This window comes from Oncorhynchus tshawytscha, linkage group LG13 (assembly GCF_018296145.1).
Source record: "Oncorhynchus tshawytscha isolate Ot180627B linkage group LG13, Otsh_v2.0, whole genome shotgun sequence".
Classification (NCBI taxonomy): domain Eukaryota; kingdom Metazoa; phylum Chordata; class Actinopteri; order Salmoniformes; family Salmonidae; genus Oncorhynchus; species Oncorhynchus tshawytscha.
The window spans coordinates 38,331,670-38,350,331 of record NC_056441.1 but is presented as its reverse complement, the minus strand read 5'-3'; the positions used below and the strand labels follow the sequence as shown (position 1 = coordinate 38,350,331).

The 18,662-nt window shown below is 43.7% G+C and overlaps 2 protein-coding genes across 5 annotated transcripts in view; one reads left to right on the top strand and one right to left on the bottom strand.

The window, feature by feature from the left end:
- LOC112264884 (exostosin-1c) overlaps nt 1–7,595 on the top strand; it is a 71,627-nt gene extending 64,032 nt beyond the window's left edge. For 3 of the 4 annotated variants that reach the window (XM_024441783.2, XM_024441782.2, XM_024441781.2), the window contains exons 3-12: nt 571–664; nt 2,613–2,720; nt 3,948–4,067; nt 4,408–4,540; nt 4,800–4,918; nt 5,029–5,124; nt 5,457–5,543; nt 5,648–5,808; nt 6,111–6,336; nt 6,931–7,595. In XM_024441783.2, the coding sequence (XP_024297551.1) occupies nt 571–664; nt 2,613–2,720; nt 3,948–4,067; nt 4,408–4,540; nt 4,800–4,918; nt 5,029–5,124; nt 5,457–5,543; nt 5,648–5,808; nt 6,111–6,336; nt 6,931–7,119 (1,333 nt within the window). In that variant the 3' untranslated portion in view covers nt 7,120–7,595. The remainder of the gene's footprint in view (nt 1–570; nt 665–2,612; nt 2,721–3,947; nt 4,068–4,407; nt 4,541–4,799; nt 4,919–5,028; nt 5,125–5,456; nt 5,544–5,647; nt 5,809–6,110; nt 6,337–6,930) is intronic. The other variant, XM_024441784.2, reaches the window with a different exon arrangement.
- LOC112264885 (mediator of RNA polymerase II transcription subunit 30) lies at nt 7,549–16,972 on the bottom strand. Its single transcript, XM_024441785.2, has 5 exons — nt 16,820–16,972; nt 12,305–12,536; nt 8,909–9,067; nt 8,489–8,578; nt 7,549–8,352 (listed from the first exon to the last, which is right to left on the bottom strand). Exons 2-5 carry the CDS (start codon nt 12,527–12,529, stop codon nt 8,257–8,259), a joined length of 570 nt encoding a protein of 189 aa, XP_024297553.1. The 5' UTR covers nt 12,530–12,536; nt 16,820–16,972; the 3' UTR covers nt 7,549–8,256.
- Nucleotides 16,973–18,662: the final 1,690 nt, after the last annotated feature.

The following is an 18,662-nucleotide window of genomic DNA, read 5'->3' as shown; positions in this document are numbered from 1 at the left end:
ACTTCTGCATTTAAACTGAATCAGAGAGGTGCGGGGGGCTGCCATAATCAGCGCCCAGGGAACAGTGGGTTGACTGCCTTGCTCAGGGGCAGAACGACTAATTTTTTACCTTGTCAGCTCAGGGATTTGATCCAGCAACCTTTCTGTTACTGGCACAACGCTCTAACCACTAGGCTACCTGTCAATTATACGAGTACAGCTTGTTCTTCAAGATGTTCAAATGTTCATTCGGTAGATGACCAGCAGGGTCAAATAATAATCACAGTGGTTGTAGAGGGTGCAAGAGGTAAGTTGGCTTTTCATAACCGAGGTCGAGACAGCATATTGAGTGTGGGCGTGTTTGCTTGTGGATGTCTCATTCCCCAGACAGAATTGTGCCCAAACACTTGAGTAGGTCTTTTAACAGAAGACTAATGTCAATAGGTCTCTCTTGACCCTACCGTAATAGTCTTTTGTCTCTAGAACCTCTGGTCTTCATGGCAGAAATGGAGCCTTTGTAAAAGTGCGAGCAGAATATTTTTTTGTCCTCCAACACTAACTCTCCATCCCACTCTTTCTTTCTCGCCTCAGGTTTGATTACCAAGAGCTGCTCCACAACTCCACCTTTTGCCTGGTTCCTCGGGGGCGTCGCCTGGGCTCCTTTCGCTTCCTAGAGTCTCTGCAGGTAGGATGCTAAATACGGATCACAACACCCTAGCATGGTCCTAGAAGAATGCCAAATACTGCTCAAAATACACGGGCATGGTCGCAGATATGGGATTTGTTTGTGCCGTCTTGCCAACTCCTATAACTCCTGGGACCAAGCTACGTGCACGAATACACCTCTGAACAAGATTATGCATTGACGTGTATTGTGTTAGCAATTACACTATTAGTATCATAGCCACACTGTCGAATGAATGTATGTGTTCTACTAATGTGTACAATTTAAGGTTAAGGCGTTAACCATGATGGTGGTGTTGACTGATTTGCAACAAAAAAAGGGGGGTGGGGGGTATTTGGTAAATATAACATTGAATGGGTTTGTCTTTCATTAAACTCAGCTTCAATAAACCATGTAGTTAAAGAAATAATGATATGGCACAAACTGTGTGGAATTACCACCCATGTGGATGTTTTGGTGATGGAGCTGTGTTCATGGTTTTACCTACCAATGAACCTCCCAGACTCTTGTGTTCCCTGGCCCTCTCTCCCTCTCTTTCCTTCTCTCTCTCACTGAGTCTCTCAATGGTCCGGAAGCCTTCATAGGGTTGCCAGCCTGCCACACTGCTGATCTAAGCTGAATGGGCAAATCCACTGAACACAGGGCTTGGCAGGGAAGCTCACTCTCACACAGCTAACTCTTTCCTCCTCCGCACTCCCTCCCCCGCTCTCTCTCTCTCCTTCTCCCTCCATCTATCTCCTTTGCTTTACCATTCGGGCCAGTCTGAGATTTGTAAGATCTCCTTTTACTTTTCGTGCCAGCCCACAAAAGAACGTGCAATTACCAGTGTGGTAGGAAACTTATTGTCTGCGTTCCAACTCTTGGTGCACGCACGCACGCACACACACTGACCCTGATGCTCCTCTCCATCTCCCAATGTAAACAACAACACACATATGCCCACATGCTGAGCTGCACTGGGATCTAGACAGGGGAATACTTCTTAGTCAGTCCGCTTCACAGCACCATGTCTCTGGGGAAGTGGCTCAGGCGAGCCCCAGGCTTCACATCAGCTCTGGAGGCCTCAACATCTGGCTTAACCCTGTTACCTGGAGCGTAGCCTAGCGTATCTTAGCGTCGTCTGCATGACTGCCTTGGTGAGGGCTGGTCTCTGGTGAAGCAACTAGCGGAGCTTCAAACCGCCAGAGGGGGAATCTCAGTCGGAGTCGTCTGATCTCAGTCTGTAGCTGGTTCTGGCTGCTCTCTTGTGATTTAATTAGAAAAGTAAATAAAACCATCAACACCCAGGACCGCAGCTTGGAGAGAGAGGGAGGGAGAGAGATTGAAGGAGGGAGCTGAAAAAAGAAAAGTAGAACATCAAAAACCTGACTGTCAGTAAACAACGGGGATACGGCAACATCAAACTCAGCTTTAAAAAATATGATCTATTATACCTCTCTTCTCTCTCGCTCCATTTCACTCCTTCTCTCGCTATCCTCTCTGTGTAGTGTACTTAATTAGCAGACTAGGGGTCTGTTAAATCTGTGTGCGTGTGTGAGAGACGTAGCAGAAATGTGATCTCTTTTTCTCTAGGGCCTCAAGGGGCTCCTGGGACAGGCAAGATAGTAGCTGTGACTCATGCAACCTCCCCAAGAGAGTGTCACACACACACACACACACACACGTGTCATCAATTTCATTATCTGCTCAGACTGCCTTATTGAAGTACCAGCTGCTACTATGGTGGTATGTGTCAGAGACGAAGCCTGGAAATCTAGACAACATATTTATATTGAAAAATGGCCCGTCTACCACAAGCAGAGCAGATGACCAACGGTAGCATTACCACTGACCCTGCCCGTTTATGTTCTTGTCACACTGACCCACCCATTTCCCAAGTGATAGATTCTATTACGCGTACATCTGCTGAGAACAGAGTATTCCGTCTATTCTCTCTCGCTGTCTCTAGGCGGCGTGTATTCCAGTGTTGCTCAGTAATGGTTGGGAGCTGCCCTTCTCTGATGTCATCCAGTGGAACCAGGCTGTCATAGAAGGAGATGAGCGATTGCTACTGCAGGTAACACACACACACACACGCAAGCGTCTCACATGTTCACAACAGGTCTGGAATCAATTGTTTGAACCCAGTTGATACAGGAAATAACCTGACATTCAGCTAACCAATCCCCCCTATAAAAAAAACATTTTCATTTTGGAAAGGACATGTTAAAAAAATCATAGAATTGACTATTAAAAATGGAATTGACCACAACAACGTTAGGCCCATGTGCACTCGCATGTACACACACTCCCCCTCACACACACGTGCCCCGGTGGTTAGGGATTTGGAAATTGAATTTTGAGGGAATAAAGCTGGTGACAGGAGGTTGAATGGGTCCAAGCACATCAGAGTCAGGAGACCATTGAGAGGTGAATCTCTCTTTCAGATCAAGAGATGTGAGAGGAGGAGGAGGGAGGGCCTTTGCTTCCTCAGGTCCCTATCATTAGAAGAGCTGTTATATGGTAGACTAGGTTCTAGGTAGAGTCAACAGGCTGGCCTTTTAACATCACTGTAGAAGATGCAGACTTCCCTGCTAGGCTAACTTGATTTAATTCTAATAAAATCACATTACTTTAGCCAAAGTAATCGCCTGGTGTAGGCTTACCGGTTAGGTGAGTCTATTCGGTATGTTTCCCATTTCTTCAGCTAGCCGACACATTCATAGTAGTTTAGGAGAATGAACGGGGTGAATTTGGGCTATTTTCATTTGGTGCCAATGGAGCGACCCTTTTTACTTTCCTCTACTATAGCGTAGTGTCATCATGGAACTTGCCTGAAATGTTGGTTTCAGGTAAGCCATGTGCTATAAACAGATGCAGCTATCATAGCTCACCTACCGGGCACCTTTCCTGAACCCAAGCTCTCCCTCTTGCAAAACAATACCATTGATAGGGGATTTGACTCTGGATGGGTTGAGATAATGTAGCTAGTCCCTGACCACTTTCCCCGTCTTCCTCCATAGTAAGGGTTATTGACTGTCAGTGGGTTGAGTCAAGTATAAACTGCTAGGGGCTGTTTATGTGGTTCAAAAGGTTTACAGCCACAGGTAAAAATGTAACATACTGTAAGAACATTTTATTCTTTTACCAGGCAGTGGAGAGCAGTGTCGTTCTATGAAGCACATTTCATTCGGAAGATTCTGATTGTATGCAACGCAATAAAACATCGACCTTGCCTGCTCTGCCCTCTCACCTTTGCTCTCTCAACCCTCCTCTTTCTCAACTTGCACCCTCTCTCCCCCAGGTCCCGTCTACAGTGCGCGCGGTGGGAAATGAGTGGGTCCTGGCTCTGAGGCAGCGCACTCAGATGCTGTGGGAGGCTTACTTCTCCTCCGTGGACAAGATAGTCCTCACCACACTGGAGGTAGGACTGAAACGGACTGAAACAGTACCTGTTGTTGTTGCTGCGATGTGCTCTAATGAACACGACCCAGGAACTAAGAGAGAATGGATTGACCTCAGATTCATTTGTATGGGATTGTTTTGGATTGGGTGTTTTGTTGTTATACTGGCACCGGCTGGTCAAAGTGAGGAAGTGCATGTACTTAAGATTACTGTTTGTATTCTTGAGGTGATTACTTCGGTTTTACACACACAAAGTTGGCCAGCCCATATGGACATCGATAATTCATGTTTGAACTAATGGGTACATCAGGGCGTTCTCCCCTCAAACGTTCTCACCTTGTCATCTCTCTCTCTCTCAGATAATCAAAGACCGGGTGTTCTCCCACATCTCCAGAAATAAGTACATGTGGAACGCCTTACCAGGAGGCCTGCTTGTCCTGCCAGAGTACTCCACACACTTGGCCCACTTCCCTTTCTACTACCTGAGCTTAGGTAGGGAACCACACCAGACTGGACTGGTCCCGACTAGTTCAGACCTACCTGACTAGACTGGCTCATCCATATAATTATACCTTATCTATAGGGTCTCCTATAATAACTTTATGAAATATACATTTGTGTTTTTATAATCATAAGTATACAAAGCAAATCTAATATTTGTCTCCTACAGTAAATGTTACTTTCAAATATGAAACGCTGTACATGGTAGATTGTACTTTAACTAACTTCTCCTCCTCGTTCCTTCCTGCAGGGGTCAGTCCAGGTCAAGAGTTCACCGCCATCATCCATGCAGTCTCTCCGTTGGTCTCCCAGTCTCAGCCAATCATGAAGCTGCTTCAGGTGGTCTCCAAGTCCAAATACTGTTCACAGGTGAGTGTGTTGGTGAATAAGAGGTCATAGGTAGCAAATAGACTGCTCCATATTGCTTCATTAAGCCTATTCACTCTTATGCTTATTTTGTCTCACTCTATTCCCTCTAGATCATCATCCTGTGGAACAGTGAGAAGCCGCCGCCCCACAGGAGTAAATGGCCACCCATGCCTGTCCCCCTCACTGTGACAGACGGTAGGAGGAAGGTGAGTGACAATGACGTCGCCAAATCCCAAGTAAGGCTACAGGAGGGGCAGAATGAAAGTCATTCCTGTCTGCCTCTCTCTGTAAGTCTACACTCCTCCTCCCCCCCCCCAAAAAAACCACACTGAATCTATGGGATTAAAATCCTTCCTTTGTCACTGCTTGTCATTCACACATCCGTGACATTGACTCATCCTCTCTCTCCCCGTGCCACAGACCTCAATGGAGCGGACAGTGTCCCTGTCATTCCTTCATTATCCCAAACACAAACCAACCACTGTCAAACTTAACAAGGAATGGAAATGACCATCTCTCTCAATTCCCCTCTCTCCAGACGAGCAGTCGTTTCCTGCCCAACGTGGCCATAGAGACAGAGGCAGTACTGAGTCTGGATGAAGATACAGTCCTGCTGACCAGTGAGGTATGACCTTCCATTACAACTATACGCTGTGGTAGAAAACACACACACACACACACACACACACACACACTTTACCCATGCAACTGTATTCACTCTTCGCGCAGGTGAACTTTGCCTTCTTGGTGTGGAGGAGTTTTCCTGAGCGTATCGTGGGCTACCCCCCTAGGAGTCACTTCTGGGACCCGGTGAAGCATGCGTGGGGGTACACCTCCAAGTGGACTAACGAATACTCCATCGTTCTGACGGGAGCAGCCTTCTACCACAGGTACTGTAACCATAGTTCATAGAACGGGCCTCCCCATTCAAATGAACCAGTCAATTTGCCAGCCCTTTCTATGGATTCTGTTTCTATGACTACCATCGTGTACAGCTGATCTGACACACAACAGAAAAACATAGTAAACCAACAAAGACCATTAAACAGATGGTCTATGAGCTGTGGCCCTTACATTTTGCCCTTAGAATGTATTACCAGGCTTAATGTACAATATCCCAACCAACAACTATTTCCTTGCCATTTTAGTGATCACTTTGTTATCTCTGACCCTTCCATTACCTCTCCATCAGGTACTATCACTACCTGTTCTCCCACTACCTGCCCCCCTCACTACGGGCGCTGGTGGACCGCACTTCCAACTGTGAGGACATCCTCATGAACTTCCTGGTTTCCTCCGTCACCCACCTGCCACCAATCAAAGTGGCCCAGAGAAAGCAGTACAAGGAGCTGCCCAGCCCACAGGTGAGGCGACACCCATCGATGGTGAATTTGACCAATGAGCTGCCCAGCCCACAGGTGAGGCCACTCCCATCAGCTGGATGTCTGACCAATGAGTTATTTATTGCTGTAGTTGTGATACTGTATATAAAGCATAACATTTGTTCAAAAAAGTGACATTACATTTTTCTCAAATTTTAAGATCAACCAATACCAGAATGACTTGATAGACAGCTTATTAACTAGGGTTAGACTTGTTGAGAGTTCAACCTGTTATAAGATGTATTTTTACACAACAATAATCATTAAATCCCTCGCCACAGATAGTCGGTTATTGCTGCATAACAATAACTTGCTCCGGTTTATTTTTGTAAAGATGAGATTATCCCAGACCGTATGTCACAGTGGCGGTTATCTCGTCCGACTGTCAGACTGGAGATAAGAACAACCCTATTTGTAGCAGTTCCCTAGTTTTCTGACAGGCAATACACTGTACAACATCCTTATCAGCCTATAACGAAGATTGAGAAATTGTGACACCAGTAATAGTCTACATTAGTGTACAGAACCATAATTCCATTTGTACATCCCGTCTGTACGTTAATGTTGTGCGCACGACGACCTGGGTTTCTAACTCACCCTCTTCTCTCTCCACATCTTTCATCCTCCCAGGGTACGAAGATGAGCGCTCCGTGGGCCAACCCAGAGCACTTTACCCAGAGACAGGAGTGTGTGAACAGCTTTGCCAGATGGTTCGGCTACATGCCCCTGGTCCACTCCCAGTTCCGCCTGGACCCCCTGCTCTTCAAGGACCAGGTGTCTGTCCTGCGCAAGAAGTACAAGGACCTGGAACGTGCATGACAAAAACACTGTGTGGAGGCCTGGTCTGGTGGTTAAATGTAGACAGAGCCTGGTGATAAGAGGGAGGGGACCTAAAGCTAAGAGAGACCCCAGGCTATTGGAGGAGTAAACATATGGAGGAAGCCTTAAGTCCTCGGTGAATGAACACTTGAAGATGCCACTCACTCCCATTGCTGTTTGAATGGAGTGGAACTTCATATCAAAGGAAGGCGCCAAGTGGACAGTTAATGGTGCAGTGCACTCCAAGCTGGTGTATTTCTACAGTACACCGGCGAGTTGAGAATGTCGCACAGCGATTGGTTCATTCCACGTAACTGTAAGACCAATAAAAACAGTGCAAACGGCAGATTTCAAAACATGTAGACTTCTGACATCACAAAGCATCACTTCAACTGCATTCACCAGACCCTTAAAAGTATGCAAAGCAGACATTTCTCACAATGTATTTATTTTGTAGAAAAAGACTCAGTAACCTATTGCTTGTGCTTTCTCCGAGATCATGCGCAGTGTACAAAAATAGATTCACACTTCCTCAGCAGTCGGCATGCAATGTTCTTAACCCTTAAGGTAAGCAGGGGGGGTGTTGCCCAGCACTCAGGAAGCTAACCTCAAGAATAATGCTAAAACACAAACACCTGAGATAAATAGCTGCCAGTGGCGATGAGATCCCATTGTCTTCAACTCAGCTTACAGGTGACAGTCACTAGTTGGGACACAAAGAATAAGGGCAGATTTTTTTGCTGATACTAGATCAGCCTTTTGTGCACTGAGTAAAATTCACAACACTGAATTCAAGTTTATTTAGCTGGTCCGGAGTCAAGTGCTTACCACTCAAAAAAAGGCAGGAAATTCACCTGAGGCTTGGCAAGTCTGAACTCATAATACCGGAGTAAAAAAAAAAAAAAAAAAAAAAGATACTGACAGTACAAAACATTTGTAGTAAACTCAGTTCATTCAATGTCTCTGAAAGCACCATACTGTAAAGGTAGATCACCAAAAGCTTCTAGCAGTCTGTCTCACACAAGTACAACAATGGTTGGAGGTACTAGGGCCAAGAGTTTTCTGGGTCAGGAAAAACCCATGGCCCCTAGTTGGAGGGCATCGTGAAGTGCAGTGAGGGAGAGTTCATCTGTGATATCATTTCCTGAGTGTCAGCATTGCGTTGACGTCCCATAACAGGTTCCTCATCTGGTCCATCAGAATCTTCATCTCCTGGTTTTTCTGCCTCATCTTCTGTGAGAGGGACCATGACACACCGAACCCAAATCAGATTCAAGGAAATGTAACATCTCTGTACTAAACTATTGGTTGTCATCCAACAAACGATATTGAATCAGTGACATACAGACGAAGTGGACACGTCACAAACCTCCAGCACTTCTAGTCTCTCCTGGCTTACAGCCGGACTGCAGGGCTCCACTCTCACAGGGGCCATCTCCTCCCTTACATATGGCACCAGCTGGAAAGACAGACGTGTGATACACTAAGTTCATCACATCATTGGCACACAAACCAACTACAGGACAATATACTGTCAAAGGTGACAAAGTACAGACAGAAAAACAAGTAGAGCTTGTGTATAGCCAGAAAGACAAACACTAGAGGGCCGACCCGAATCGTACTGTGCTGGCTCGGATATTTCATTTTTCACGTGATCCATACCAGCATAGTTCCAGCAACTATGGTGAATGCATAACCAAGCCAGCCCAGTACAGCTTGGATAGACTCAGTGGAGTGAAAGGTCAATGGAATCATTTTTTTTTTTTACATAGATTTAATTGAGCCCTACCTCTGAGGGTTCTTCCTGCAGGTCAGAGGTCATCTCAACACAGCGCTCGTAGAGAAGGCGGAGCTTGCGAAAAAGCAGGGCCAGCTGACGGAGGTGCTCCTGGAGTTTCCCGAAGCGGTCCTGATACACAGCCTGGCTCTGGGTCACCCCGTTAGGCAACTGATAGATGGGGAAAGAGGGAGGACAACCACAGAATGACGCTAAATAGTGTGTATCTTTTTGAACGGCAGTGTTTATGTATGTTGGTAATACACACACTCTCAAAAGTTTGGGGTCACTTACATTTCCATGTTTTTGAAAGAAAAGCACATTGTGTCCATTAAAATAACATAAAGTTAATCAGTAATACAATGTAGACATTGTTAATGTTGTAAATTACTTTTGTTGCTGGAAATGGCTGATATTTAATGGAATATCTACATAGGCGTACAGAGGCCCATTATCAGCAACCATCACTCCTGTGTTTCAATGGCACGTTGTGTTAGCTAATCCAAGTTGATCATTTTAAAAGGCTAATTGATCATTAGAAAACCCATTTTCAATTATGTTAGCACAGCTGAAAACTGTTGTCCTGATTAAAGAAGCAATAAAACTTCTTTAGACTAGTTGAGTATCTGGAGCATCGGCATTTGTGGGTTCGATTACAGGCTCACAATGGCCAGAACCAAATAACTGTCTTTTGAAACTCGTCAGGCTATTCCACGTGAGAAATTGCCAAGAAACTGAAGATCTTGACCAACGCTGTATACTACTCCCTTCACAGAACAGCGCAAACTGACTAACCAGAATAGAAAGAGGAGTGGGAGGCCCCGGTGCACAACTGAGCAAGAGGGCAAGTATTAGTGTCAAGTCCTCAACTGTCAGCTTCATTAAATAGTACCCGCAATGCTGGCCTTCTAGGCAGAGTTGCAAAGAAAAAGCCATATCTCAGACTGGCCAATAAAAAGAAAAGATTAAGATGAGCAAAAGAACACAGACAACTGGACAGAGGAAGACTGGAAAAAAGTTATGGACAGACGAATCTAAGTTTGAGGTGTTCAGATCAAAGAACATTCGTGAGACGCAGGAAAAATGAAGATGCTGGAGGAGTGCTTGACGCCATCTGTCAAGCATGGTGGAGGCAATGTGATGGTCTGGGGTGCTTTGGTGGTGGTAAAGTGGGAGATTTGTACAGGGTAAAGGGGATCTTGATGGCTATCACTCCATTTTGCAATGCCATGCCCTGTGGACGGCACTTAATTGGAGCCAATTTCCTCCTACAAAAGAACAATGACCCAAAGCACAGCTCCAACCTATGCAAGAACTATTTAGGGAAGACCGTATGGTACGTAAGAAGTGCCCATCAAGCCAATCCAACTTGTGAGAGGTGCTTCAGGAAGCATGAGATGAAATCTCTTCAGATTACCTCAACAAATTGACAACTAGAATGCCAAAGGTCTGCAAGGCTGTAATTGCTGCAAATGGAGGATTCTTTGACGAAGGCAAAGTTTGAAGGACATAATTATTATTTCAATTAAAAATCATTTATAACCTTGTCAACGTCTTGACTATATTTCCTATTTATTTTTTAACTGATTTCATGTATGTTTTCATGGAAAACCAGGACATTTCTAAGTGACCCCAAACTTTTGAATGGTAGTGTGTGAAAATATCTCAAACACACACTACCAGTCAAAGGTTTGAACACACCTATACATTCAAGGGTTTCTTTATTTGTATTATTTTCTACATTGTAAAATAATAGTTAAAACATCAAAACTATGAAATAACACAGAATCATGTAGTAACCAAGAAAGTTCAAACAAATATATATTTTATATTCTTCAAAGTAGCCACCCTTTGCCTTGATGACAGCTTTGCACACTCTTGGCATTCTATAAACCAGTTTCACCTGGAATGCTTTTCCGACAGTCTTGAAGGAGTGCCTACATATGCTGAGCATTGTTGGCTGCTTTTCCTTCACTCTGCGGTCCAACTCATCCCAAACAATCTCAATTGGTTTGAGGTCGGGTGATTGTGGATGCCAGGTCATCTGATGCAGCACTCCATCACTCTCCTTCTTGGTCAAATAGCCCTTACACAGCCTGGAGGTGTGTTGGGTCATTGTCCTGTTGAAAACAAATGACAGTCCCACTAAGCGCAAACCAGATGGGATGGCGTATTGCTGCAGAATGCTGTCGAAACCATGCTGGTTAAGTGTGCCTTGAATTCTAAATATATGAGTGTCAGCAGCAAAGCAACCCCCACACCATCCCACCACCTCCTCCATGCTTCACGGTGGGAACACATGCGGAGATCATCCAAAGACATGGCAGTTGGAACAAAAAGTCTCATTTGGACTCAGACCAAAGGACAGAATTCCACCGGTCCAATTTCCATTGCTCGTGTTTCTTGGCCCAAGCAAGTCTCTTATTAATGGTGTTCTTTAGTAGTGGTTTCTTTGCAGCAATTTGACCATGAAGGCCTGATTCACGGAGTCTCCTCTGGACAGTTGATGTTAAGATGTGTCTGTTCCTTTAACTCTGAAGCATTTATTTGAGCTGCAATTTCTGAGGCTGGTAATTCTAAGGAACTTATTCTCTGCAGCAGAGGTAACTTGAGGTCTTCCTTTCCTGTGGCGGTCCTCATGAGAGCCAGTTCCATCGTAGCGCTTGGTTTTATCGACTGCATTTGAAGAAACTTTCAAAGTTCTTGAAATGTTCCACATTGACTGACCTTCATGTCTTAAAGTAACGACTGTCGTTTTGCATTGTTTTCTGAGCTGTTCTTGCTATAATATGGACTTGGTATTTTACCAAATAGGGCTATCTTCTGTACACCACCCCTACCTTGTCACAACACAACTGATTGGCTCAAACGCATTAAGAACAAAATAAATTCCACAAATGTACTTTTAACAAGGGACACTTGTAATTGAAATGCATTCCAGGTAACTACCTCATGAAGCTGGTTGAGAGAATGCCAAGTGTGTGCAAAACTGTCATCAAGGCAAAGGATGGCTACTTTGAAGAATCTCAAATATAAAGTATATTTTTGGGGTTAATACATGATTCCATATGTGTTATTTCATAGTTTTGATGTCTTCACTATTATTCTACAATGTAGAAAATAGTAAAAATAAAGAAAAACCATTGAATGAGTAGGTGTGTCCAAACTTTTGACTGGTACTGCATTTATATATACACACACACTATAAACAGTATTATTTTGAATCTCTATGAGGGGGGGGGCAGACAGCACATTCTTTAACTAACCTTAATTTCATCAGGTGAAATATTTCTCCCCAAACCCCCATAACAGCAGACATTTAAATGAGACATGGATTTGAATACATATGATGTGAAAGCATAATGTATAAAATTAATGTGTCAAACCTTTGGGAAACACTGGCATTACCTGTGTGGCTCGTGTGATCTGGAAGATCTCCATGGTGCGTGTGACGATGTCCTGGACGGTCTCCTGGCCGATTCGACAGAGGAACACAGGGGAGATCTCTCTCAGGGCTCCCTGAGGGAGCATGGCAGGCTGGCCGGGGCCTAAGCCTGGGGGCAGGTGGGACTGCTGCTGCTGGGAGAGCATACCAGCCAGACCAGGCCCCTTTTGAGGTAAGGGTGTAGCCATATGGGACCTAGGGAGGGGAAGAGGGACTCAAAGTGGAGGAAGGGAATGGGGAGGGAGGTCAAAGGGTGAGAGGGGGTGTGGCACAATGGAGTTCACAGGTAAGCAAGCACTCATTTGCAAATTTGCACAAGCAGCTTTTATCAAATATAAAAATCAAAAGGATACTGCTTTACTGAAAAGATTTGTTAAACCAAGCTAAAGATATTTGGGGGAGGCATTAACCTGTGTGGCTCAGTTGGTAGAGCATGGCACTTGCAATGCCAAGGTTGTGGGTTTGATTCCCATGGGGGACCAGTACAAAAAGTACAAAACTGTGGGTTCTGGATAAGAGTGGTCTGCTATATGACTACAGGTGTTTTCACACTTGGTCTCTTTCAGACAGTTCGCTTAATTTTTGTGCAGTGTTGGAACTCGGCCTCTCAAGAGCCACAAAGCGAACCGAACTCAGACCACCTCTCGAGATGGTCTCAGTTTGGTTTGCTTTTGTAGCTCTTTTGAGGGGTCAGAGTTCCGTTCTGTTTCAGGGCAATTAGAACACAAAGCTCCCCAGGTTCACTTGTCCTTATTCCCACACCACACACTAGGCTACTGCAACACCGTTTCCCCTGCCATAGCCCTTCACATTGGTGCCACAAAAAAGAGAAAATTATGATGAGCAGTAGAGGTCGACCGATTAATTAGGGCCGATTTCAAGTTTTCATAACAATCGGAAATCGGTATTTTTGGGCGCCGATTTGCCCATTTTTAAAATATTTTTACATACCCTTATTTAACTAGGCAAGTCAGTTAAGAACACATTCTTATTTTCAATGACGGCCTAGGAACGGTGGGTTAACTGCCTCGTTCAGGGGCAGAACGACAGATATCCACCTTGTCAGCTTGGGGGATCCAATCTTGCAACCTTACAGTTAACTAGTCCAACGCAATAACGACCTGCCTCTCTCTCGTTGCACTCCACATGGAGACTGCCTGTTACGTGAATGCAGTAAGCCAAGGTAAGTTGCTAGCTAGCACTCATCTTATCTTATAAAAAACAATCAATCATAATCACTAGTTAACTACACATGGTTGATGATATTACTAGATATTATCTAGCGTGTCCTGTGTTGCATATAATCTGACTGAGCATACAAGTATCTAAGTATCTGACTGAGCGGTGGTAGGCAGAAGCGGGTGCATAAACATTCAAGCCTATCAACTCCCGAGATGAGGCTGGTGTAACTGAAGTGAAATGGCTAGCTGGGTAGTGTGCGCTAATAGTGTTTCAAATGTCACTCGCTCTAAGCCTTCTACTACTTCTTCCCCTTGCTCTGCATGGGTAACACTGCTTCGATGGTGGCTGTTGTCGTTGTGTTGCTGGTTCAAACAATACTAAAGTGCCTATAAGAACATCTAATATTCAAAGGTTAATGAAATACAAATGGTATAGGTGGAAAAAGTCCTATAATTCCTATAACTACAACCTAAAACTTCTTACCTGGGAATATTGAAGACTCATGTTAAAAGGAACCACCAGCTTTCATATGTTCTCATGTTCTGAGCAAGGAACTTAAACGTTAGCTTTCTTACATAGCACATATTGCACTTTTACTTTCTTCTCCAACACTTTGTTTTTGCATTACTTAAACCAAATTGAAAATGTTTCATTATTTATTTGAGGCTAAATTTATTTTATTGATGTATTATATTAAGTTAAGTGTTCATTCAATATTGTTGTAATTGTCATTATTACAAATAAAAAAAATTGGCCAATTAAATCGGTATCGGCTTTTTGGGTCCTCCAATAATCGGTATCGGTATTGAAAAATCATAATACATCGACCTCTAATGAGCAGTATTGCAGAAAAAACATGATTAGTAATTGTCAAGGATGCACAGAAATTCTAAAATGCAAGGAGTTTTCAGTTCAGATTATTTGTTTGCAATAAGTGATCTATAGGCTAAGAGAGCTTCATAAACTGTTTATTCAATTGTGGGGGTTGAATAGTGTGAAAAGACAACCTATTTGGTGAGAATCACAACATAGAGCTAAAATGGATTTTGTACCCTTAAAGGGATGGTAGCCTACATTGGGTGTACAATTTTCAATTACAGCATTATGTAATCTGTTAACAATAATATTTACAAGTTAAAAGTATCTTCTGATTACAATTATTATGACTAATCTTTTAAGCAAATGCAATCGATTAGCTTTCAAAATGTAAGTAGGTATATGGTATATCCAATAACACATTCTGAATAGCTTGTCCTGCACTTTGTAAAAACCCAGTGTATTGAGTGAATGTTGGGAAAAGATCTTGGTTCCTTTCTAAACAGAGCAATATGAATGCAAAGATGACTCGGATCACAAAAAAATGTGAAGTGAACTGGCAAAAGTGTTGAGTCCTCATTTAAAAGGCAAGGCCAGCTTGAATACAAAGAAACAGCTCTTTAGCTTTTCGTTTGTTTTTACCACACAGTTCACTTTAAAGAGGACTATGTCAATGTAATTAACAGCACCCTTGTTATGCTAGCTACTAATTTGCTAGCCCAATAATGGACTAAATAAGCTTAATGTTACTCATTATGGTCCAAGGATCTTGCATGTTCTGTATAAAGGAGAATTGGCTCTGGAAGCCAAAACAGCCAATTACTTCCATCTACACGTGAATCGATTCCATAGTCAACCCCATAGTACCCTCCAAGCTCGTCATCAAGCTCGAGACCCTGGGTACTGGACTTCCTGACGGGCCGCCCCCAGGTGGTGAGGGTAGGCAACAACATCTCCTCCCCGCTGATCCTCAACACCGGGGCCCCACAAGGGTGCGTTCTGAGCCCTCTCCTGTACTCCCTGTTCACCCACGACTGCGTGGCCACGCACGCCTCCAACTCAATCATAAAGTTTGCGGACGACAACAGTGGTAGGCTTGATTACCAACAACGACGAGACGGCCTACAGGGAGGAGGTGAAGGCCCTCGGAGTGTGGTGTCAGGAAAATAACCTCACACTCAACGTCAACAAAACTAAGGAGATGATTGTGGACTTCAGGAAACAGCAGAGGGAACACCCCCCGATCCACATCGATGGAACAGTAGTGGAGAGGGTAGCAAGTTTTAAGTTCCTCGGCATACACATCACAGACAAACTGAATTGGTCCACTCACACAGACAGCATCGTGAAGAAGGCGCAGCAGCGCCTCTTCAACCTCAGGCGGCTGAAGAAATTCGGCTTGTCGAGCCACTGCCTGTTCACCCCGCTATCATCCAGAAGGCGAGGTCAGTACAGGTGCATCAAAGCTGGGACCGAGAGACTGAAAAACAGCTTCTATCTCAAGGCCATCAGACTGTTAAACAGCCACCACTAACATTGAGTGACTGCTGCCAACACACTGACACTACTCCAGCCACTTTAATAATGGGAATTGATGGGAAATGGAGTAAATATATCACTAGCCACTTTAAACAATGCTACCTTATATAATGTTACTTACCCTAAATTATTCATCTCATATGCATACGTATATACTGTACTCTATATCATCGACTGCATCCTTATGTAATACATGTATCACTAGCCACTTTAACTATGCCACTTTGTTTACATACTCATCTCATATGTATATACTGTACTCGATACCATCTACTGTATCTTGCCTATGCTGCTCTGTACCATCACTCATTCATATATCCTTATGTACATATTCTTTATCCCCTTACACTGTGTATAAGACAGTAGTTTTGGAATTGTTAGTTAGATTACTTGTTGGTTATTACTGCATTGTCGGAAACTAGAAGCACAAGCATTTCGCTACACTCGCATTAACATCTGCTAACCATGTGTATGTGACAAATAAAATTTGATTTTTTGATTTGATTCTCAAATGCGGTGCTGTTTCTAGAAACATACATCCCTGTACTTTCAAATCACATCAAAAATAACCTTTTTTTGAACGATAGGCTCGGAGAGGGGGGGGGCGTGCCTGCCGATTGGCTACAATTGCACACTATTGAGTATCGAAGACGAATGAGTTCAACGACTCTTCTGTGTAATGGGATTGAGAGTCTCGACCAAGGGCTACTAAGCTAACGTTAGCTAGTTATTCAAGAAATAGAAACGTGTGTAAATGAATTTTATACCAAAGAGAATCATGAAAGGTCTAGACTTGGATAGCGTCGAATCTCGCCTAGCTAAATTAAACAAGCGGCGTGATTATGTTAGCCATAGCTAGCTAGTTAACGTGTTAGCTTGCTAAAGGATGAATTAAATACTGTGAAGCATGCTAGTGAAATGTAAAAAATACATCAACTTACGGTGTAAAATGGTGTCCTTACAATTGTCAGCTGTGACTTATCGTAGCTACGTGTCTGTTTTATTTGTAAATGTGTTGTTCCGACGACTCAACAGCCTCTTTCAAAGAAGACAACCGCGTTAGCTTGTCAATCACGTCACTTCCGGCTTCTATGGGACTGTAGTTGTACATTTATCCACTAGGGGATAGTACAAGCATAGAGAGCAATGATGGGAGGCACAGTCCATATCTTGAATTTAAGGCATACCATAATAAATCACAATTCCCAAACTCAGAATTGTCCTACAAATAAGGTGCCATCTTATTCAATAAGACAGTGGAATAAAGACATATACACTCTTAAATTCAGCAGTACTATCCATAAAATGATTTGTTATAAAGAAAAGAAAATGTTTGTTCTATTAATGCCACCAGTTATAGCATTTGTAAATGCAGATGTGTGCAGATATTGTCTATTGAGTCCAGATATTGGTTACTTTTGATAAATAACTATGGAGAACCGTTGTAACCTTTTGTACAAGGTGAGTTTAAGTGCCTTAAACTTCAGACAGACACAGTGTAACACGGGTGGGTGTTACACTTCAGTCTGTCACGATCATCGTAGTGAGGAGACCAAAGCGCAGCGTGATGTGAATACATATTTTAATGAAAAGACGGGAAAACACGATGCGAAGTACACTAAACAAACAAAATAACAAGACGACCGCTATCAAAACTGAGTGCAAACATGCAACATCACATAAACAATAACCCACGAACCCAACCTGGAAAATGGCAACCTAAATAGGTTCCCCAATCAGAGACAACGATAAACAGCTGCCTCTGATTGGGAACCAATCCAGGCCACCATAGACCTACAATATGCCTAGAGCAGAGACACCTAGTGCAGCAGGGTTAGAGCGGTGGACTACTAACCGGAAGGTTGTAAGTTCAAACCAGAGCTGACAAGGTACAAATCTGTCGTTCTGCCCCTGAACAGGCAGTTAACCCACTGTTCCTAGGCCGTCATTGAAAATAAGAATTTGTTCTTAACTGACTTGCCTAGTTAAATAAAGGTAAATTATTTAAAAAATTTATACAAAACCCTAGATGAGACAAAAACACGCATACCACCCTCTTCACACCCTGACCTAACCAAAATATATAAAGAAAACAAAGAATACTCAGGTCAGGGCGTGACACAGTCGTAGACTATCCAGCCTACCGAAGGAGGAGACAATGAGCGAGGTGCCTGATAAAGAGCTCCGGGCCTGTCTAAGTAACTGACTGACGCTGCTCCCTCTCTTTGCCATCGAAGCGGAGGGAGGTTCGATGGCAAAGAAGGTACCACAACACCTTATCTGAAGCTGTGGAAGACCATCGCCCAAGACCTGCCTTCTTCTTCATGTGGCTTTCCGGCAGACTAGATGCTGTGTTGCCTATTGCTGCGGATTACGCGTTTTGGTCACAAAAAAAAAGGGAAATGGGGAATGGGAAAAACTTCAAATGCCCACCATCAAACCCTGCACCTAAACAGTATCCCCTAAAACCCACCACCCCATCCCCTTACCTTTGGCCCTAAACAATCCTACACCAGGCCCATCTGCCTGGGAGGAAGGAACCTCTTTCTCAAAACTTCCTGTAGATCTTCTAGATGAAAATCTCTCACATTCAAATATTTCTCTGCTGCTGCAACTACATAATCTATCATCTGTGATTTTCCACTCCATCAGTGCAGTTGATCACCATAACAACTTTACTCAAACTCATCCTCTCTGGCTCATCCCTCAGGCGTACTCACTGGGGGCCTCCCAGTCGACTCAATCACCCTTGGGTTATCCTCTACTCTCTTCACTGCCTCAGCA

Coding starts and splice junctions, on each gene's coding strand:
- LOC112264885 (XM_024441785.2), bottom strand. CDS start 12,529: ATGGCTACACCCTTACCTCAAAAGGGGCCTGGTCTGGCTGGTATGCTC. Junction 9,068..12,304: donor AGATCACACGAGCCACACAG/GTAATGCCAGTG, acceptor CCCATCTATCAG/TTGCCTAACGGGGTGACCCA. Junction 8,579..8,908: donor TGCAGGAAGAACCCTCAGAG/GTAGGGCTCAAT, acceptor CTGTCTTTCCAG/CTGGTGCCATATGTAAGGGA.